This window comes from Hevea brasiliensis, chromosome 13, assembly GCF_030052815.1.
Source record: "Hevea brasiliensis isolate MT/VB/25A 57/8 chromosome 13, ASM3005281v1, whole genome shotgun sequence".
NCBI classification, from domain to species: Eukaryota; Viridiplantae; Streptophyta; class Magnoliopsida; order Malpighiales; family Euphorbiaceae; genus Hevea; species Hevea brasiliensis.
In genome coordinates, this window is record NC_079505.1 from 19,240,782 (window position 1) to 19,263,675 (window position 22,894).

Genomic DNA, 22,894 nt, shown 5'->3' on the forward strand with positions numbered 1-22,894 from the left:
TACATATTAAATAGATTTTCATAACTTACATTACATTACAACATGATAATTAGTTATAAAATACAAAACATATTAGTATGACCTATATGGGCCATATCTACGTGTATTGCTGAGGATGTGATAAACTTTGACACTTTTGCAAATCTGGACTCTAAAATCCCAGTTTAGTGTCCACTGGGCTTTATCTTCAGTACCGACGCGAGGAAATAATTCATCTTTGAAGCATAATTTGGATAATTAAGAATTAATTATATTTCATATGAAATTTAGTATATTAACTATCTTCTATCATAATTTGTTCATCTTTGAAAGTGCTTAGTTCATAAATTTACAGTAATAATATACAATATACAAATAAACTAAAAATATTAAATTTATACTTATATTATTATGAAAGATGTATTTGTACTATTTATTTAAGCTATATTTATTTTTTCTAATCTTTTTTATCACTTCACTCAATACTTTCTAATTGTTTTGGATCATTTCATAATAATTAAAATTTTATTAAAGCTAATCTAGTTTCTTTCTTATTCATTTATTTAATTCCCATTATTCTTAACAAATAATTTTTTTTTATAATAATTTAAAAGGGATTAGAAATAAAAATTTTGTTTCAAAACATAAAAGAATTTATTTTATTAATTATGTTTATAAACGAATTTGAAATAGAAATTCTATTTTTGTTTTTAAACCAAAATTTTGTCTTATTTATTTTATCAAGTTGGTAATCGATTAGAAATCGAAATCCATTATAGATTAGTAAAAACCGAAACATATCGATTTCTAATTTGAAATAGATTTAGAAACCATATTTATTTGGTTTCAAATATTAAAGGAAACTTCAATTTCAAAATGGTTTTGAAATCTAAAACGGATGCCATATTTCATTTTTAATTAATTTAGAAACATACACATTGTAAATAAAATATTTTTATTTCAGATCGGTTTCTAATTACAATTAGACACTAATTTTCTATTTATGCTCCATTTGTTTCATTGAAAATAATTTGTATATAAAAAATATTTTTTAAATAAATATTTTCTAATCAAATATTTTTCATTATTTGGTTATAATATTAAGTTAATGATATGTATTTATTTCATATATATATATATATATAAAATGTCAGGGGGTTATAAGTTTGGGTAGTAAAATGTAAATTTTAGGGACTAAAGGGGATATTTTATATTTAATTTTATTTATATAATTTTAGGGGTATGATGACTCAAGTATAGTGATATTTCTTTATGTCACACCCTATTGTGTTCTTAATACTCTTTAGAGAAGAGTGACTGATTGACTATTGTGGAAAATGAATAAATGAATAACAGAAGTAGTCCATTTTTAATATATTTATACCTCTTTCTTTATTATGCTTGAAATACTTATTTATAAACGATATTTTTAATATTTTTTTCAATTGGCTTGCCAGGCCTTACCATATATTTATCTTATTTAACAAATTATCGTGAGATTTTCTTGACCAACTTATCTTGAAAGAGTTTAAGTTAAATACTATACGGTCTCAAGAGCGTTGCTTATATATAAATATGAAAGTTAAAAAAATAAAAAATAATTTTTTTTTAAAATAAAAGGTATTTTTTTTTAAATAATTTAATTTTTTTATAAAAAATATTTTATATTAATTTTTTTTTAATATTCCAAATATTAATAAATATAAAAAATATTTATTAAAAAATATTTTTTTGTAAAACTAACCTATCTTTTTCTTTTTGTATTGATATGAATGTCAATTGAAAAACACATAATGACGTACATGAGTTTTTGCTATGGAATCGACGTCGGCCAGCTGGCCGTGCAAGAGAGCTTTTCCAAACTCATGCGAAGTGGTTGACAACAACATATCGTCTCTTGCTGTGGAGCCATGGATGTGGATTGAGCTCATGGGTTTTAAGATTCTTTGAGATGGACTGTGGGTTTCTTTGATTTTTTAGGTTGGATTGGGTTATTATTATTTTTTTTTAAATTTTAATTTTAATTAAAAATAATAAATAGTTTTAATATTTAAAAATATGAAAATTAATTATTATTAAAAAAAATTAAAAATTGTTATTTTATTTTTTTGGCCAAAAATTGAATTTATTTGATCTAAACAGTTTAGAATTTAATAAGTTTAAAATATTAAATTTCAGGGGCTGCTTTTAACTGATTTTTGTTTTTTTTGCTTGAATATATTCTTGCGTAAGCTTTAACCTCAAGCGTACGCGTCAAGAGAAGAAAAAAACATCAATGAACGATAAGATCAGGAAACGACTGAACGCCTAAACCCTAAAAACCCTTGCACTCTTCAGTTGGCGCAACACTTTGAAGCCGCCACAGCCGTTCTCTTTCATAGTCCTTCACCGTCACCGTCACCGTCACCGTCATCGTCGTCGTCATTCACGTTTACCTAGTCATTGTTGTCGTTCTCCTTTACCTCACAGTCGCTGCAGCTCTATTGTTCGCGCCATTGCTCTGTCGACCTGTCGTTTACCACCTTGAAGCCCTAAATTGCTTCGCTATTAAATTGCTTCGCCATTTAGTGTGCCGGCAGGTGAGTTTCCCATTCCCTTTTGATGCCAGTTCATCTCAGTTTGCAATCTCTTTTGTTTTGTTTAAATTTCTACTAATGGATTCTATGTCTGTTGATAATTGTTGAAAGGTGGAAATGTATTTGAAATTTCTGTAATTTTCTTTAACACCCGGTTTGGAAACTTATAAAATTTGCAAGAATTTTGATAAGAACCGCATGAGGAGCAAGTCGATACTTAGGACTCACCTTTGAAAACTGGTTGCAAGAGGAGGGTGTCTAGGTGCTTATTAAGCTCTCACCAAAGTTATTCTTTAGCAACACTACACATATGGGACCCCTTTCACGATGCATCCTTTAGCAATGTGGGATCGTGACATTTTTCAATTGAATTCATTTTTGTCAATTTTCATATTTAGAAAGATTTTAAATAATAGAATTCAATTGGGACTTGGGAGGATTCAATTCAATTGAATAGGCCCATAACTAAATGATAAAAATGCCCCTATAATACTGTTACATCCTTTGCTCCAAGCAACCTCTCAGTTCTGTATTTGCTCTCTACTTCTTCTTTGACAATGGGGATGACAACGGCAACGATGACCTAGACCTTGCAATCTTGGCCGCCATTTCCTGCTCTCCAAATCGTTTTGCTCCCTCCAAGTGTTCTTCTTAAGCTAGTTCTCTAATAGGTTTGCTTAGTTAGTGTTGATTTTTTATTCTCAATGAGGACTTGTGATCTTGTTGGATATTGTTCATTTCTTTGTTCTGTGTACTGATTATTTAATCAAGTTTTGTGGGTTTTTCATTTTTGTGTACTTTGAGCTAATTTTTGTGGGTACTGATTATTCTTTTTGCCTTCTTGGAAGATGGAGTAATGTAGATTGATTGGACTTTTAATGCTAGCATTTATAGTGTGAATTATGAAAGATATATCATGAATTTCATTCTCCAATATATGCAATCGATTCTTATTTTTGGCTGCCAATTAGTTATTTGGCTGCATAAAGTTTGGTTTTCTATATTGCCTACTGTGTTTTAGTTCAATTCTTGAATGGTAACTTGTAGCTTTAATTGGCAGGTAACATTTGTATGGTTAATGGGAATGTGCAAGAGAAAAAAAATGATAAAATTTTAGATTTCAGATTTTCTTTCTTTCTTTTTATTTATTTTAGGATACATGGGAATAGGTCTTTCCAAGGTTTTTAAGTTTCTTTTATTTTATTTGGTGGCATTAAATAGAGTTATAACAGTGTTAGTTGTCTTTAAATAAACAAGGGTGAGTGAGGAAATAAAATAATTTGAATTCATTATTGATTTATTCCAAACAATAGAATTCTATCGCTTCAAAAATTATTCCAAACAATAGAATTTTATTACAAATTGCATTAAATTCTATCATTATAATTGAAGTATTGCAAATGATTTGTTCCAACAAAGCCTAAATTTTTGGGCTATGCTTCTGCAAATGTTTGGTAATGGATTCTATGTGGGTTGATAATTTCTGGTAAATTAATGAGCTGTGTTCTTAATTTAATTGTTGAAACCTTGATTGTTATTTAAATGGTATCAACATTTTTCATTACTTGGCTCCTGCTCATCTCTCTTGTTTTTATAAAATAGAAACTAAGCCCAATTTTCCTGTAGTAAATAGGGCTAGTTTTGCAGAGCTTAATCTCTATGACATGTTTTTGACAAGTGCATTCTGTTTTTGTCTATACTGTACAAACCAAACCGAACTAGTTGGTTCAGTTAGTTTGGTCTGTACCTTTTATAACTTCAGTTATTCAGTTTCTTTGGTTTGGTTTGGTGTTGAACCAAACCTGCTGTGCTCACCCCTAGCTGTGAGTTGAGCTTTCCAGTTAATGTTTGTCCCTTAATTTTTTAAAAAATACGTTTAATGCAATTTTCCATAATTGGGCTGTGATTTTGTGCTTCATAATTTTGATGTCCATTAACCTTGGTGGTTTCCTGGCTGATGGAAAATTTATTTGGTCTGAATTTACATTTTGATGATCAACTTTGTGTTAGAATAATAGATTCTTGAGCATGATCTGTGAATGGTATTTTATTAATTGAATGATATAAAAAGTGCCACTTGTACATCTGTTAATTGAATTAGGCTTTTTACAAACAAGTTTGCATATCTGTCACAATTTTAAATGCTTCTCTTATATGAATCCAAGTATTCAACTAATGATATCTAAATTGAGGTTCCTTTTGGAGCTAGATTTTGATATTCCCTTCATCCAAACACAAGTCCAAAGATGTTTGATGCTCATTTAGTTCTGAAATTTCCTTGCCTGTAATTTTAATTTGCTGTTGTGTGTCGAAGGAGAGCTTGAGCTTCGAGCCTCACAAGCTAAATTCAAGCCTAAGCTCATTTTCAATAAAAGAGCCATGACTTAGCCGAGCTTGGTTTTTTTGTTATGTAAATGAGCTAAATCTGTACTGTTATTTGCTAAAGTTCAATTATCTTCATTTATCACTTCTCTCCAGTAGAATTGTAATATATTCTTCTCAATCTAGGTTATAATCAGAAAAGGGGAAGGGAGATTCCAACAAATTTTCAACCAAGGATCTGGTCAAGCTTTGCTGGTTACTTCATGCCCTATTTCCCCATTGTACCATAAAATCTCAAAGCAAAGAAATATGGTAAGTGACACTGTTCAGCAAATTTGCTTATAATGAAAATCAAATCAAACTAAACTATTGATATGATTTGATGTTGTTGATTTGATAGTCAGAAGCAGAGAAGAAGACTGACACCCAAGAGGACCTTGACCGCAAGAAGAAGAAAGAAGAAAAGGTTCTCTTCTTCCTTTCCTCTCTGTGTCTCTGTGGTCGCTATAAATATTATTCATCTGTAGGTGTAATTTGGAAGCTAGACCCAAATCCTGTATTTATAATTTTATATATGTATATAGGCTAGGGAAAAGGAACTGAAGAAACTTAAGGCAGCTGAAAAAGCAGCTAAATTTAAGGTACTTTTTTTGACACATTTTTGTAATCCATGTTATAGTTGTAAATTTTGAAAGACTTGCATAATTTTGGCTTGGATTTTATTAATCACAGGCAAAACAAGAATCCAATAATGCTTCAAAAAAGAGTTCTGCTAAAAAGAATGCTAGGCGAGATGCTGGAGGTGAAGAGAATCCTGAAGATTATGTTGACCCAGAGACTCCTTCTGGTGATAAGAAAAGGCTTTCTGCACAAATGGCAAAACAATATAATCCAACTGCTGTGGAGAAATCGTAGGCGCCAAGAACATTCATATCTTCAATTATTATTGTTAATAATTTTATTAGTTATAATTATTAATAATTTTAGAACTTCAGTGATTATTATTTTTGAAAGCCAAATGGTTTATTCTTTGTATCTGTTAATTTGAAGATGGTATACGTGGTGGGAAAAGTCGGGTTATTTTACAGCTGATGCAAAAAGCTCCAAACCATCATTTACCATAGTAAGCGTCTTAGTTCACTTCAAAATTAAGTGTTCTCTTAATGTTCGTGTTTCTGGATAGTATGGTGATGTTGTCAGTCTGATATCATGTGTTGGATACTGTATGCATGCCTTAGGATGAATTATACCATAAATTGATATTCAATTATCAAACAAGAACATCATTTCATCACTTTAAGCTTGCATATTTCATTGATAGAAGTTGCAATTAGGTTTTGTTAAAATATAGTGTGCTTGCTTATTGCTTGTCCCCGATGATTTACCAGTAATCAGTTTTTATCTGTTCTATGCACATAAATTGCTATTTGAGCCAAACATTTTATATTGTGCATTTTAGCAACCACACACACAAAAAAAAAAAAAGATGCAAGTCTGGTCATTTGTTTGATAATGAAAAAGCCTAATAATTTGTATGCATGGAAGTTTTTAGACTTGTAGGCAACAAAAACTTTTAACTCAATCCAATTGCAAGTTCCGCTGATTCACATATAACAAACTCATTTTGTATTTCTTTTCATTTGGATAGCAAACAACTATCAGTTATGGCTCCTTACTAATTTAGTGCTTAATGTAATTGCTTCTGTGTTGTGCCTTCCATTTTTGTATGATTTATGTTGTATTTTGTGTGTTTTGGTTTGGATGCAGTCAAGTTTTTGCCCTACTTTTACTGTGTTATTTTTGTACTTATTTATAGCTTTATCCTTCTCAATTTCTTCTACTTCTCTTATCATTTACCATTTAGCAGATAATTTTATTTGTCTAATATTTGGATGTCATTCTATAGGTTCTTCCACCACCAAATGTGACTGGGGCCCTACATATAGGCCATGCCCTTGCAGCTGCTATAGAGGTCTGGCAACATCTTACTTCATGTTTATTTGTCCCTTTTGCAACTTTTGTGGTGAATAATGTGAACCTGTGAATTTTAATTATAAGCAGGATATGATCATTCGTTGGCGGAGAATGTCTGGATATAATACCTTGTGGGTACCTGGTGTGGACCATGCTGGAATAGCAACACAGGTTAGATTCTCTTTACTGTTCTAAATTGCTCAAATCTGGTTTAACTATTTTATATTTTACGTTCACTGCTCTTGATTCTGATTTCATTGCATCACCAATTGGGCCTTATGTCTGTTATCCCTCAATATTGTGTTGGAGAAAAACTTATCTTTGCATGAGACATAAATTTTCGTCATCTGCATAACCTTTAGTGACATGTTGCTGCCTTTCCATCTCACCTTTTTGTATAACTTGGCATGAATTTTTTTCTAGCACTCCCCTTCTTGGTGGTTCTATCCTCACATAGTGCTTGACAATACCATATAAAAGTGACTGCATAGTGCGTGGGCGTAGTTAGTGAGCACTAATTCTTGCATGTTGTCATCAGCATGAAATGTAAATAGTTTGGCCCGTAGATGTGATGGCCCTTTCTTTACATGCTTGATTCTTATGAAATTATTGACATTTATGAAGTATTTTTTTTGAGAATTTGTTTCTCTTTGTTAAATCTTGATAATTTATTTCTCGGCCCTCTTTGTTCTGGAGGATTAGTTTCTCTTGGTCTAATGATTCTATATCACTAGGTTGACCTCTTTCCATCAAAAGTGGTTTTCATAGAAAATGAAGCCAATTTTTATTGATTTCGCTGCATTATGAATTTTATTTGTTCTGTTGTGGTGATGAGCATCCTTGGCCCTTGGTGATTTACAGGTGGTTGTAGAGAAGAAATTAATGCGTGAACGCCACTTAACCAGACATGATATTGGTCGTGAGAAATTTGTTTCTGAAGTGAGTTTGAGTTGTTAGAACCCATTTGAGCTTTTCAATAGTTTCCTGTTTTTTATATATTGGTTTCAATGCCGTTTAACTTTTTTTCTTAATCTTCTTTGATGTTCTTCTTATTGGAAGGTTTGGAAGTGGAAGGAGGATTATGGGGGTGCCATAATGAGACAGCTGCGTCGTTTGGGTGCCTCTCTTGATTGGTCTCGTGAGGTAACATTACAAGTTTCATAGTTAGGCTTCAGTATACAAAGTCATTGATGTCTTCTATTATGGTTCTTGTATGGACTTGTGAGAAGTTATTGATGTTCTTCATCAAAGTTAACTTCTACTTTTTCTTTGTCTTCCCAGTGTTTTACAATGGATGATAAAAGATCAAAGGCTGTGATCGAGGAATTTGTTAGGCTATACAAGGAAGGTCTCATCTATAGGTATGCTTACATGGGAGTAGAAATTCCTCAATGTTGCAAGAAATTGCATATGTGCCAACTTCATTGGGTGATATCTAAGTTAATGAAGGTGGAATTACATATAATACCTACTGAGCTCTTTGTCCAATTTTTTGTTGGGAGGCTGTGCATATTTATTAATTGGTATCCTTTTTTTTTTTGGTAGCATTAGATCTGAATTCAAATAGTCGATAAACAATTAGTTATAGAATTTAGTTTTTCAAATCAAATCTTGCAACTTATGACCTTTGAATTGATGTAACCAGGTCTGGCAAACAAATAACTGGATCTATAAACTTTCTTGCTTTGGCTGTTTAAGAAATATTCTGTCTTCCTACAGTTTATCATTCTAAGTGAAAGTCTGAATTTAGTTTTCCAAATCAATTTCTGTGGCTTGTGACCTTCAAATTGACATGCCTGGGGGTGGCAAACAAATATTTCTGCCGGAATCTTAAATGGACAGTGGACCAAGAAATTTTCATGCTTAAGCTGTTAAAGAAATGTTCCTCCATCCTTCTGTTTATCATTCCAAGAAAAACTCACAATTTAGTTTTTTAAACAACTTTTTGTGATTTGTGAGTGGTGACCTTTGGTGTGATGTACCCTGGGTGAGCTTGGCCAAAAAATAGCCATACAGGCTGTAGTCTTGAAAGAACAGTGGATCCAGAAATTTTCATGGTTTAGCTCTTAAAAGAAAATTTCCATCATCCTATTGTTTATCGTACCCAGAAAAGCTCTACCATTTTTATTCTTTCCTTTTTATGAGAAATTGAGAATACCCCTCAGGAGGCTTTTAATAATGTCTTGTGTAGGGATATCCGATTAGTGAATTGGGATTGCACCTTACGAACAGCTATATCTGATATTGAGGTAAGCTGTGGTAAGCTGTGGTAAGCTGTTTCTTTAAGTGGTATAGTTGTTGGATATCTTCTACTTATCTCTAAATTATTATTTTTTTTTAGGTAGATTATACTGACATCAAAGAGAAGACACTGTTGAAGGTTCCTGGTTATGATAAGCCAGTGGAATTTGGTCTTTTAACCTTATTTGCTTATCCTTTGGAGGGAGATTTGGGTGAAATTGTTGTTGCCACAACTAGATTGGAAACAATGCTTGGTGATACTGCTATTGCCATACATCCTGATGACCAAAGGTACAGTCATCTACATGGCAAATTTGCAATTCATCCATTTAATGGAAGAAAACTTCCTATAATTTGTGATGCTGTTCTCGTTGATCCCAATTTTGGGACTGGTGCTGTCAAGGTAAGACTGTGCTTCTGCACTCAGAATGCTAAAGGGCTGTTTGATATCAATTTCTGTTTTTGGGTTTTGTGGTCCAATTTTGAAAATTTATTATTTTGGAAAACAAGTTGATAAAACAACAAAAACTACTTTTTTTCCCCCGTGTTCCAACCTGTTTTGCTGTTATAGAACACTAGAAAATAAAATTATGTTTTATTGATACACGTTTCTTTGACAATTGAGCGATGTAAACCAAACTCCAAGAAGGGAATGGATACCAAACAGGCCCTAAAATTGTCTTAAACGTCTTTTTGGCAAGTCAATATTCTATAGTCCTTCCTTTTCTGCAGATCACTCCAGCGCATGATCCAAATGATTTTGAGGTTGGGAAGCGTCACAATCTTGAATTTATTAATATTTTTACTGATGATGGTAAGATTAATAGCAATGGTGGCTCAGAGTTCACTGGGATGCCACGTTTCAAGGCCCGTGAGGCATTGAAGGAAGCATTACAGAAAAAGGTACTGCTGCATTTTATAGAAGTATACAATCAGCTATAGTGTTTTTTCAAATGAAACTATGTATATTTTTCACCTCTATTTTCTTGTAGGGATTGTATAGGGGTGCTAAAAACAATGAGATGCGACTTGGCTGTTGTTCACGAACCAATGATGTTGTGGAGCCAATGATAAAGCCCCAATGGTTTGTTGATTGCAGTAGTATGGCAAAGCAGGCTCTTGATGCAGCAATTGATGGTGAAAATTCAAAGCTTGAATTCTTTCCGAAACAATATTTGGCAGAGTGGAAAAGGTTCTCTCTCTCTCTCTCTCTCTTTTCTTCATATTAGTTAAAATGAAAACAATATGTGAGTGTGAGCATGTTGAGTTGCGTGGTGGATCACAAGAATTAACTTTATTACATGACAAATCAAATTGCATATAATTCACCAAAAGACACTTTACACTCACGCATACTCGTGAGTATTGTTGTTGCACATGAGTTGGATTCAGTGTTGTTAAGGCGAGAGGCTACAGCAAGGCGATAGGGTACTTTATGGCCTTAGGCGAGAAGCGAGTAGAGAGCCTTTTTGAAGCAAGGCGACGTAGCTTAAATTGTCTAAATTTATATTATACATATATACTTTTAGAATAAAAATGTCATACTTTTAACTAGTTTAATAAATGAAAAAAAAAAAAAAACATATTACACAAAGACTTTTACAACATTTGGTAATGCCTAAAAGGAAATTGTATGCCACCATTGAATTTACATTCAACATTTCACATCTATGATCTTTGTAGCAAAATAAATAAAAATAGCGACATTATAGAACATGCCACAATACTCGTATCAAAATGAAAAAATTATTTGCAAATACATATCAATTCTTTCTCAAGCACATTATATCACAATACCCATTTAATGAAAATTATATTAAAATCACAATACCCATTTAACAAAATGCACATCAAGATACCCATCTAACCAATAATAAAACAATAAATTAAAAAGTAACAAATCTAATAAAACAATTAAAATGAAACAAAAATAAAAAAAAAATTACAAGTTTTGCTGTAAAAGATGGTGTGATGAGAGAATAAGAGAAGAAGAGTAAAAAATTGGAGGAGGAGAGTAGAAGAAAAAAAGTTAAAAAGAAAAAAAAAGTAGTGTTGTGCTGTTGTGGCATGACAGAGAAATAGAAGAAGAGAAGAAGGAGAAGAGGAGAAGAATAGAAGAATAGGAGAGGAGAGAGAGAGGAAAGAAGAAGAAGAGAGAAAGAGAGGAAAAAAAAATCAAGAAATACCTTGTTGTGGTCTTAAGTCTTCTTCAATGTTGTTGCTGGCGTCGTGAGAGAGAGAATAAGTTAGGGCTTTTAACTATTGTTATTTGAAAACAATATATTAAAAAAAAAATAAAAAAATTTTCATTATTTCTCAAAGGCTTCGCCTTTAATGCCTCACGGCTCTCACCTTGGAGCCTTGGGTGCTTGCCTTTGGGAAGTCTGCTCACCTCAGCTAGGCAAGGCGTCAAGGGGTCACCTCACCTTGCCTCCCCCGGCGCCTTTTCTCGCCTTTATTAACACTGGTTGGATTGAACACTATTCACAGTAAAAATGTGACAGTTTGACAATGCACTAACACCTTACGTGCAAATCATACTGCTAATTATTGTGCATTTGTAGAAAACTCTAGGCACAACACTAAACAAGCAGTCAAGCTTGTAAAACTTGCTTCACACATTAAACTCCACACAATAATCTATTGATTTGAACTAGGGTCTACCTAGTGATGCTTTGCCCACTTGTTTTATCAACCATCTTTGGTCTGTGTTGCATGTTTGTTATTTTTAGGAAAAAATTATAAAGAAGAGGGAAGAATTGTAGAAAGTTTAATTTGAGCAGAGGATCTCACTCCCAACCATGAGATTCTCATTGTTGCCTGTGAAATTGAAAAAACAAGCATGGCTTCTCGTGGGATGGAAGAAGAGCGCATGGCCAGCCATGAGATTGCTTCCTACATGCATGGCTGGCAATGAGATGGTACCCAATGGGCTTGTGACACCTCACTAAGTGAAGGGGAAGAGTCAAAATTAGAGTTAGTTGGAGGTTTTCTGAATGGGAAGCAGAAGAGACGTTCAGGGAGGCTCCTAAACACAAAAAAATATACACCAATTTTTGCTAAAGCAAGGAATTTGAAAGGGGGATTTTGGAAGCTTGAAGGAGGAAGACATCAATCTCCATCCTAGAGAGTTTTTATTTTCTTCTCTTTTAATTACTTTTTGAGATGATGACAAGATCAACAAAGAAGAATCCACTTGAGAGGTGGGGTGGATTCTCAACAGAGTGAAGGAATGCCTACATTTGGCATTGCTATTTACATGTGATTGTTATGTTGTGGACTGGTTCAGGGTGCTCTCAAGCGGATGTTACTTAAACTTGCGATTACTTTTGTCTTTTTCAACAGATAGGGTGTCAAGCTCACAGCCTATGTAGTGTAGAACATATAACTGAGTCGATTATCTTTTTTTTTTGTTGAACTGTTATGTAGCTAATCTGGAAAATTTTCTTGCCACTGGATTGTTTTGGTTATTTCATGTTTTATTTATTTATTTTTTTACTATTTATTGCCTGATTGTGTTGATATCATATGGATGTAAAACACCACAGGTGGCTTGAGAATATACGTGATTGGTGCATATCAAGGCAGCTTTGGTGGGGTCACCGCATTCCTGCATGGTATATTACGCTTGATGACGATGAATTGAAGGAACTTGGCGTCTACAATGACCATTGGGTGGTTGCTCGAGATGAGAAAGAGGCTTTAGCAGAGGCTAGTGTGAAATTTCCTGGAAAGAAATTTGAGATGAGTCAAGATCCTGATGTTCTTGACACTTGGTTTTCTTCTGGTCTATTTCCATTGTCTGTATTGGGTTGGCCAGATGATACTGATGATTTGAAAGCATTTTACCCGACTTCTGTACTTGAAACTGGGCATGACATTCTATTTTTCTGGGTTGCTCGGATGGTAATGTTAGGAATTAAACTGGGAGGTGATGTTCCATTTAGGAAGGTGAGTGAATTGTTATCCTCAAAGCGTATTTGAATGTTGTAATGGTTATTACTTGTTGATATGTTAATAATTTGTTTTTGCTAAGGTTTATTTGCATCCAATGATTCGTGATGCTCATGGCCGTAAGATGTCAAAGTCTTTGGGAAATGTTATTGACCCTCTTGAAGTAATAAATGGGATAACACTTGAAGGCCTTCACAAAAGACTAGAGGAGGGTAATTTGGATCAAAGTGAGCTGGTTATTGCAAAAGCTGGACAGAAGAAAGACTTTCCCAATGGTATCTCTGAATGTGGTGCAGATGCTCTCCGATTCGCTCTTGTATCTTACACTGCTCAGGTTCTTGCTTCTGGTTATCAATATGGTTATTTACTGCTTGTCAGCTTCATGCCTCTGTTATAACTCTCCATTAACTTTGTTTCATTGCCCCACTTTTCAGTCTGATAAAATAAATTTGGACATTCAAAGAGTAGTTGGATATCGTCAATGGTGTAACAAATTGTGGAATGCTGTTCGATTTGCTATGAGCAAACTGGAAATTGATTATGCACCTCCATCGACTTTGCTTGTGGAAACTATGCCTTTTAGCTGCAAATGGATACTCTCGGCACTTAACAAAGCCATATCCAAAACTGTTTCAGCAATGGATTCATATGAGTTTTCAGATGCTGCCAGCACAGTCTATTCCTGGTGGCAATATCAGTTTTGTGATGTTTTCATTGAATCAATCAAGCCTTACTTTACTGGTGATGATCCATCATTTGCCTCTGCAAAGAATTCTGCAAAAGATTGTCTTTGGGTGTGTTTGGACAATGGCCTGCGATTGCTTCATCCATTTATGCCATTTATTACTGAGGAATTGTGGCAACGCCTTCCTTCAGCCTTGGAACATACCAGAAAAGAGTCGATTATGATATCTGAGTATCCATCAATCGTAGAAGTAAGTTCCAGTATGATTATTAGATGAGAATATTTTATGTTTTATTCTTTTAATTATGTTTTTAGTATGTAATGCCCACTAAATGACCTTTGGATAAAAATCTAATAATTTTTGTTGTCATGACTCGAGTATTTTTACTGGCGGTCTGGCGCCTAATTAATTCAAAGTTTGGACAGTTCTATATAATTAATGATAAACTCTCTCTTCCTGCAGGCCTGGACAAATGAGAGGGCGGAATATGAAATGGACCTTGTTGAGTCCACTGTGAAGAGTATAAGATCTCTGAGGGCTGAGGTGCTTGGTAACCCAAGAAATGAAAGGTAATTATTGAAATAAGTTTTGTTTTTCAAGCAGCACCTTTTATTTTTCCCTTTATATTTATGTTTTCAAGTAATGAAATTGCTGATTTGCATGTATGAGTCCTCCCTATGTATCACAGACTTGCATTTATATTACATGATAGTGATGCATCCATTCCAAAGCCTGAGTCATACTTGACCTTAGCACAAGTAATTCGAAGCCATAATACCTCCTACATTGATGCAAGTTTTTTAGAATTACCCCTAAATAAATGTGGGGAGAAAAAAGTGATTGTGTTGAAATGTGGCATTGGAAAACAATACATGGTGGATGAATATTTCAGAAATGTCTCACTCATTTTATACATGTGTTTCAGACTACCAGCTTTTGCATTTTGCCAAAGTGATGCAGTAGCAGAAATTATTGCTAGCCATGAATTGGAGATTTTAACTCTTGCAACTTTGTCATCCATCCAGGTACAGCTCTAAATTTGTAACTTTATCATCCATAACCAAACATTATTTTTATAATGTAATATTGGATAAAACCTAATTTTTTAAATCATGCTTGTGTGGTCCAGTGTGTCAGTTCAAATAGATAGTGCACCTTAGACAGGAGTTTCTTGCTTGAAGATTGTAGCTCTCACCTTCCTTCGCCTTTCTCTCTTTTTCCGCAGGATTGTTTTCTCACAGCCTATTTTGATATCTTTTAAAAATAGGAATTTAATTCTATCAAAGTCTGTTTGAGTAAATTTTTTCATAAATCCAATATATTATATACCGTGTCCATTATGTTGAAGAAAATGAGAAACAAACAGTTCAAAATCGAATGATAAGAAATTGAATTTTGCAAGAATTGGTTACAAAAGCGCAAAAAAAAAAAAAAAAAAAGGAAGGAAAATCCTTGATTGATTGCAGCAGAAAGTTCAGTCTTTGAGATCTGACTGTTTAAGCATATTGTTCGTGTTTGACAATTTCATTATTTCTTTTTGTGAAAGATCTCCCCTTGTCCCTATTGCTGCCCAAACATTTTCTATGCAAATGGTGATGTGCTGAGCTGCTTGCTGAGTTCATTCAAATGTTAATTTCTAGAATATTGCTTCTTAGAATTGTTGGCATCTGCTTGCTCACCAAATACCTGGTCTTGTTTTATTGTGGTTGGTAAAATATATTGTTACAAGGATTTGAAGTTGTGTTCTTAATCTATCCCTAATAGTGATACATTTCATTCTTCTACTATAAGCCAATAGTTTCAAATAAAATATTCTTCAGGTATTATTGAGCGGGAAAGATGCTCCTCCAGCTGAATGTGCATTTGAGAATGTCAATGAGAATCTTGTTGTCTATCTCAAGGTTCAAGGAAAAGTTGATGCAGGAGGAGAGCTTGAAAAGATCAGAAATAAAATGGATGATGCACAAAAGTAAGTCTGGCTTCTCAATTAAAATTAATACATCATAACTAAAATAAGCACGCACTCATAAACGCATGGATAGGTGTATATGTTCATGTATGTCTGTTCATTCACACACAAACACACATACACACACAGAGGTTGGTCGATATATGACATTGATATGGCTACATATTCTTACATCTCAATAAATTTGTGGTGTGAGATTTGAGAGAACAGGGACTTGAACAAGTTCGGTGATGGTGGATTTTGTGGGCTGCTATTTGCTGCTGCTTGTGTTATCTCTGCGGGGATGATGATTTTAGTTACATGATTAAATTTCTGAAATGGATTTTCTTTTTCTTTTTTTTTTTTTCTTGCCTCTCTATCTCCATCTGCAAGGGCCTAATTGGAAATTTATCATGAATACTGTGGTGAAGTATGCCTGCTGCTCACAATGTATGATGAAATGTGGTTATATTTTATCGATTATTTAAGGACTAAATGATATATACAGAAATTGAAGGATACTATTTCATTCGTCTTAGTGCATTCTTGACGTGGTAAAGTCTTAGTGGGCCCTTTTCTGGATGGATTATGGGTGATTAAAAAAATTTTTGATTTTCCAATTTTTATTACAATCCCTGATTTTTTTTTAATATACTTTTTCTCAGGCAATGGGATAAGTTGGATAAGATGGTTAATGCAGCTGGCTATAAAGAAAAAGTACCATCTCATATTCAGGAGGAGAACGCTGAAAAGCTGGCCAAGCTACTTAAAGAGATGGAATTCTTTGAAAAAGAGAGCTCCCGGCTTGAAGCTATGATTGGAACTGAGGGTAAATTAAATTAAAGCTTCAAATCGTATCGACAGGCGAAGAAAGCGAAGAGGAAAGCTGAAGGGGGCGAAAGTGCGCTGGTTGTTTCGAGGAACAATAATACCCATTCATTTTTGTTGTTCCTTGTTTGAGCGAGTATGGCTGCTAGAATAATTCAATTTAATTTCGAAAGTTATAATTTGGATGAAAAATAAGAAAAATTTTATCAGATCTACCTAATTTAAGGGTCAATCTTTTTGCCTCCCTCAGATAGTTGCTGTAGAGGACACAAAAGATTGGAGTTGGTATATGATCAAAAGATATTCAAAGTTTGATATGTGATATAATGCGGCTTGTTTTACAGGCGACGACATAATTTACAAACTAATTGTGATATGCATTTTATATTTACTAGACAAATGCATATTTAAGGTTTTATATAAACTATATCGTAGACGTAGTTATTTAGAGGCAAATTATTAGTTAATGTTCATTCGCAAAGTAGTGGGTATGCTTTTCCTAATTTCATGGTATCATTGTTTTTTTGAGTATTTAGTGTACCATTTTTTTAGTGCATTGCACTATGTGTATTTAGAGTGTGTTTGGTTTGATTATTTATTTTTAATTTTAATTGAAAATATATTTTTAATTTATAAGTTAAATTAAAAATAAGTAATTAATTATCTGATAAAATTATTTAAAAATTATTTTTAAATAGTTTAAGTGTTTAGTTGATAGTTGCTTAAAAATAATTGAATTTATTGAAATTATAAAAAAAATATGTAATTAAGTGTTATAATTATTAAAATGACAAATGAGAATAATTTTGATATTTTAAAAAATTATTATATTTTATTTGGTCAAAAAGTAATTAAAATAAATAAATAAATCATAAGTGAGGTGTTATTTATTTTAATTTTTTTTAACTTATATATTAAATTAAATGTTAATTTTAAGTTTTTTTTTTTAATTTTTATGTCAAATTAAATATTAATTTACTCACGATTTTCAATTTATAAGTAGATTTGATTGAGTTAAAAGTTAAATTAAACACTTATAAGTTGGTTAAATCTATTTAAAAGTAGAAAGTTATAAATAGATTAAGGTATTGAATTTATTTACTTTTAACTTAAAATGTATTTTTTAACTTATAAATTAAGTTATAAATTAAGTTAAAAATAAGTAATTAATTATTTGATAAAATTATTTAAAATTAAATTTTAAATAGGTGCTTAAATTAAAAGTATATTAATTTATCAAAATAATTTGTGATTATTAAAATAATAATAATATTAATGTTTTAAAAAATTATTATGATAATATAATATTTTATTTAGTCAAAAAATATAATATTAAAATAAGTATATAAGTGAGCAAACTCTTTATTTGCTTTTAAAGTTAAATTAAGTAATTTTAAGTAATTTAAAAGTTGATAATCTTTATTTGCTTTTAAAGAAAACTAATTGGAAATTACAGCAAACTCTTTATTTCCTTTTTGATTTAGGAATTAAATTTTGAGATCAAATTTAAAGTAAAGTAATAAATTGAAAAAATAATAATCCAGTCTACGCATAATTAAATCTGGCCAGGGTCCCATTCGGAATTGGAGTCGAATTCGTCTAATATGAAATTGAAATCAATTTGAAACTGTCAAATTTGAATCGATTGAAATTCTATTTGAATCAGATTAAGATTGGATTGAAATTTATTGGTTTGATTTTGCGTCAAAATTAAAAATAAAATTCTCTAAAAAATTTGAAAAGTAGTTAACTGTTGGATATAATCAAAATCATATTGAATTCGAACGAAATTGAAAATGGGACCAGATTGAAATTGGAATCGGAAATTTTTTTAATTTGGTTTCAATCCCTTTAACCTTGATACTGACTTGAAATTAGACTATAGTCAGCTTAGCATAAAATTTATCCAATTTTTTTCTATTAGTTATTTATACTTGGACATGCTTAGTTAGGTTTAATCTAATAGCTAAAAACATATCATTTACTCCACAATTTTTTCATAAAAAAAGAATTCTTCTTGATTGGCATTTTAAAAGAACACATTCATGGGATGGACACCTAACTCAAAACCTTAAAGTTATGGGTTCTTCCTATTTATATATCTCTCACTCATTTCATTTTTTTTCAACGTAGGAATTCCAAATTTGCATATTCCTAACAATACATAATCATAGGCTCGACGTCATATCTAACCCAAAACTTTAAGACAATGAGTCTTTGGATTTTTTCTACTTATATATCTCTCACTCATTCTTTTTTTTTTTTTTAATGTGAGAACTCTACACTTACATATTCTTAACAGAAGTCATTTTTTATTTTCTAAATTTTGACAATTATATTAAAATGTAAAAACACTTATACATATATGAAATAAATACATATCATTAATTTAATTTTATAACCAAATAATAAAAAATATTTTTAAAATTTTTTTTATATAAAATATATATATATTTTTTATATATAAAGTATTTTCTATAAAATAAATGGAACTTTTATTAATATTCTAAGTACTATACATTTTGATCAATGAACGATTCCTCTTGTAATATGAATGATGATTTTCAATTATATTTAGCACTTATCTTATTGTTTCAATGTAAATGAAAATTTTGAATAATTAATTTTCTGATTAATTTAGTAAAAGAAACAGAGGTAGGTAGGTAGAGGCACATGGAGAAGAAGGAAGAGGAAAAACAACAGAAGAAGAAAAATAATGAAGGCAAAAAGCAGGCATCTATCGATCCAGTAACCAAGGATTTGATATGTGAATCCATCACCACCACCAGAGGTGGCCAAGAAAGTATTTCTTTTTAACCTTTTTTTTTAATTATTTAAAAATAAAAATAAAACAGAATTTAATTAAATTCTTTTCTTTATTCCAAAGAAAATTTAAGTCTTATTTGAGTTAAATTTTCTCTAATCCCTTTATTTCTTGTTTGTTTTGAATGAAAGTTAAAGTATCAAAATATTCTCAACTCAAACTAATTTTGTAATTTCTTGCTTAGTATCTTAACACCCTTTTAATGAATCATTCCTTTGAAAAAAAAAAGTGAAGATTTTGAAAAATTTAAAACCCTTACAAGTTTCTGCTTTTTGGTTGAAAAACTTTGTTCCCAAACAAACTATTTCTTTAAAAATTTGTATTTAACTTCAAAATTTCCACCCAAACGTATTATTAGTTGTATTAAATTATTATAAATGAATAGTAATTAGTTTTAATTTAGTAATATCAGAGTCAGTCTTGAGGTTGAATCCCAATTTAAATAATTGTACTAAAAAAATTATGATAAATAGATGGATTTATATAATTACATGACATATATTTATCAAACAAATTTGGAATGTATAATAATAATAATAATAATAATAATAATAAGTGTTGAATGCAATGATAAGATTTATTGTGCTTCTAAGTAAAAAATTAAGATTTAATTTTTGGAGAAAGTATTATTGTGAGGGTAACTATGAACTTAAAGAATTAGATTTCTACGGATTGTAAAGCGAATACATAGGATATTCTAGTATGTTTAAAATAATAATAATAATAATAATAATAATAATAATAATAATAATAATAATATTAGAATTTACAAAGACAGAATTGTGGGGATTATGCCTCCACCAAACTAGTCCCAGCCCATGTGCAAACTTCATCTTAGATCTGGCATTTGCATGGTGATGCAGAACTTAGATTTTAGGTTGATACTCTTTGTGTGGTCCAACTTTCGAACGCTATATATAATAAGGCTTTATAGTGGTCCAATCTGAAATGGTATTCATAGCTAATGCAATTTCTATTTTTTAACAATTGAAAAGGATGATTTAATATGTTATAGTTGAGGCTTGTTTGATATTGCCAATGAAATTAATGGTTAAGAAATTTTTTTTTTTAAATAAATAATTAGAAGGAAGTTAATTGAAAATTAAATTTAACATATTTTAATAATAAAAATAATAAAATAATTATTTTATATTATTTTTTAATATTATTCTAAATAATTTTTTAAAAAGCTACTATACATATCAAAGTCTTAAAATAAATATCGGGCTAAATGGACCACTAGGACATTAGGGTTTTTTTTTTTTTTTTTTTTTCAAAGGCAGACTTTCATTAAAGGTCAAGGGATGACAAGGAGGAAATTACGAAGTTACATTGCGTCAAAGGATTAAAATAAAAGGAATCATCAAGCAAACTCTTCCTAGCTAATACATGAGTTGCTCTGTTCCTGTTCCTGTTGACATACTTAAAAACACAAGAAACAAAATCTGACTGAAGAGTGGAGATATCTTGTATAATGCCCTAAATACTTATTGCAATTGGGGATCAGCTCTAAGCTGCAATAATTACATTTGAGGAGTCTCCTTCCACTATAATTTGTTTGAAACCTCTTGTTTTTGCTAGAACTAGAGCCCCCCCTGCATGCTAGTGCCTTTAAAACGAAAGGATCTGTGATGTTTGGGAATCTTTTGCAAAACCAACCACAAGGCCTACTCCCTGAATCTCTAGCTAGAGCAGCAATCGAACTCCTATTAGATGCTGAATTCATAGCCCCACCAATATTGATCTTAACATAATTATGAGGAGGGGGTGACTAGGTTACAGGAACTTGAGGAGGTGTCATTTTTTGTTGTTGTGGGGGGGGGGGGGGGGGGGGTGGGTGGTGGGTGGTGTGGTATGGAATGAGGTTCTTGTAGCAAAAAGAAATCTTCACATAAGGAAATTGCTGCCGAGATGATTTGGTGCTGTGTTTGGATTTGATTTCGGAAGATTAAATCATTTCGACACTTCCAAATACTCCACAAAATAAATACCATCCGGAAAACTAGCTTATCATATTCTCCTTGAGAACAAAGAGAGCTAAGAATTTGTGTCCAGAAATCAATTGATGAAGAACCCTGTAGAATCGAGGATCGAAGTATCAGAGGGGAGTGAAACCAAATTTGAACCACCCTTGGACAGTGGAAAAAGAGGTGGACAATAGATTCAATTTCCCCACATAATTTGCTTTCCACAGGAAAAGAAGGAATACGCCGGCCAATTTGCTCATTTGTTGGAAGTCTATCATGCAGAAATTTTCAAACAAAAATTGCAATTTTTGGGGCAGTTTGAGTTTCCACAATTGTTTCCATAATGCATTATTAGATGTGGTTGAATTTGGTCTTGGTCCGCATCCACGGCACTTTCCACAAGGTGGCGAAGCTAACATGCCACCTTATAGCCAGATTTCACCGTATATGACCCAGAGTTAGGAAAGTACCAAATCAAGGAGTCCTCTCTACTAAAAAGGCTGATCGGAATAGAACGAATGTTGCTTATTTCTTCTTCTTCAAAGTTTGCCTTAAGGTTATCCAAATTCCACGTGCTCGTATTCCAATTAACTAATTGAGCCACCCACAATATTGAGGGATTTGAGCTTTCTTTAACCTGTGGATAATGGGGAAAAGACTTAGGAATCCATTTGTCCTGTTTGCACAAAATTAATTTCCCATCTTGAAAGTTCCATCTCAATCCTTTCTCAAGAAGTTCTCTACCCCAAAGGATGCTCTGCCATGCCCAAGAAGGTCGAGCTCCCTGCTTGGCTGTCAAAAAAGAAGTAAAAGGGAAATAACGACCTTTAAGAACCCGAGCAACTAGAGATGTTAGCTTTGATATGATTCTCCATCCCTGTTTGGCCAATAAGGCCATATTAAAGAGCTCAAAATCTCTAAATCCTGGACCTCCGACAGCTTTGGAATGGAAAATGTTTTTCCAGGATATCCAGTGATTCTTTCTCTCTTGATCTTTTTGTCCCCACCAAAAATTGGCAAGTATACTATTAAGAGACTTGCAAAGAGAGGATAGCAGGCGAAAATAAGACATGGCAAAGATCGAGATAGCCGCTGGGATAGATTTGATTAGCACTTCCTTCCCGCCTTGAGATAGAAGATGTTCTTTCCATCCCTCCACTTTGCTAAGAATTTTGGATTTGATAGCCTCAAAAGACTGAGCCTTAGAATGAAAAATGATTGCCGAAAGTCCCAAAAATTTGTCTTGTCCCCCAATATTGTTCACATGAAGCATAGCAGAGATTTGTTCCCTGATGATCCTCGGAGTATTAGGGCTAAAGAAAAGAGAGGATTTATCAAAGTTCACCTTTTGAACACTTGCTTCCGAATAAACAGATAAGATTTTCTAGAATTTTTAAGCTTCGTTAGCTATTGCTCTTGAGAAAATAACTGAATCATCTACAAAGAAAAGGTGCTTCACTAAAGGGATATGCCTAGCAATAGTTATGCTTTGAAGAAAAGAATTTTTTAATTGATGTGAAAGACCTTCTGTACAAAAAAGAAAAAGATAAGAAGAGAGAGGATCTCCTTGTCTCAATCCTTAGAAGGTTTAATCC

At 32.2% G+C, this 22,894-nt stretch overlaps 2 protein-coding genes across 2 annotated transcripts; one reads left to right on the forward strand and one right to left on the reverse strand.

The window, feature by feature from the left end:
* The first annotated feature begins 2,214 nt into the window (after window positions 1–2,214).
* LOC110655599 (valine--tRNA ligase, mitochondrial 1) lies at window positions 2,215–16,856 on the forward strand. Its single transcript, XM_058131948.1, has 22 exons — window positions 2,215–2,558; window positions 5,064–5,189; window positions 5,278–5,343; window positions 5,462–5,518; window positions 5,610–5,788; window positions 5,928–6,000; window positions 6,784–6,849; window positions 6,939–7,022; window positions 7,713–7,790; window positions 7,911–7,994; window positions 8,133–8,212; window positions 9,043–9,100; window positions 9,193–9,495; window positions 9,825–9,995; window positions 10,085–10,284; window positions 12,641–13,043; window positions 13,129–13,380; window positions 13,481–13,981; window positions 14,195–14,301; window positions 14,658–14,757; window positions 15,553–15,701; window positions 16,346–16,856. Exons 2-22 carry the CDS (start codon window positions 5,187–5,189, stop codon window positions 16,521–16,523), a joined length of 3,192 nt encoding a protein of 1,063 aa, XP_057987931.1. The 5' UTR covers window positions 2,215–2,558; window positions 5,064–5,186; the 3' UTR covers window positions 16,524–16,856.
* Window positions 16,857–21,711: 4,855 nt separating this feature from the next.
* On the reverse strand, window positions 21,712–22,572 carry LOC110655516 (uncharacterized mitochondrial protein AtMg00310-like). Its single transcript, XM_021811829.2, has one exon. The coding sequence runs from the start codon at window positions 22,570–22,572 to the stop codon at window positions 21,712–21,714; it is 861 nt and encodes a 286-aa protein (XP_021667521.2).
* Window positions 22,573–22,894: the final 322 nt, after the last annotated feature.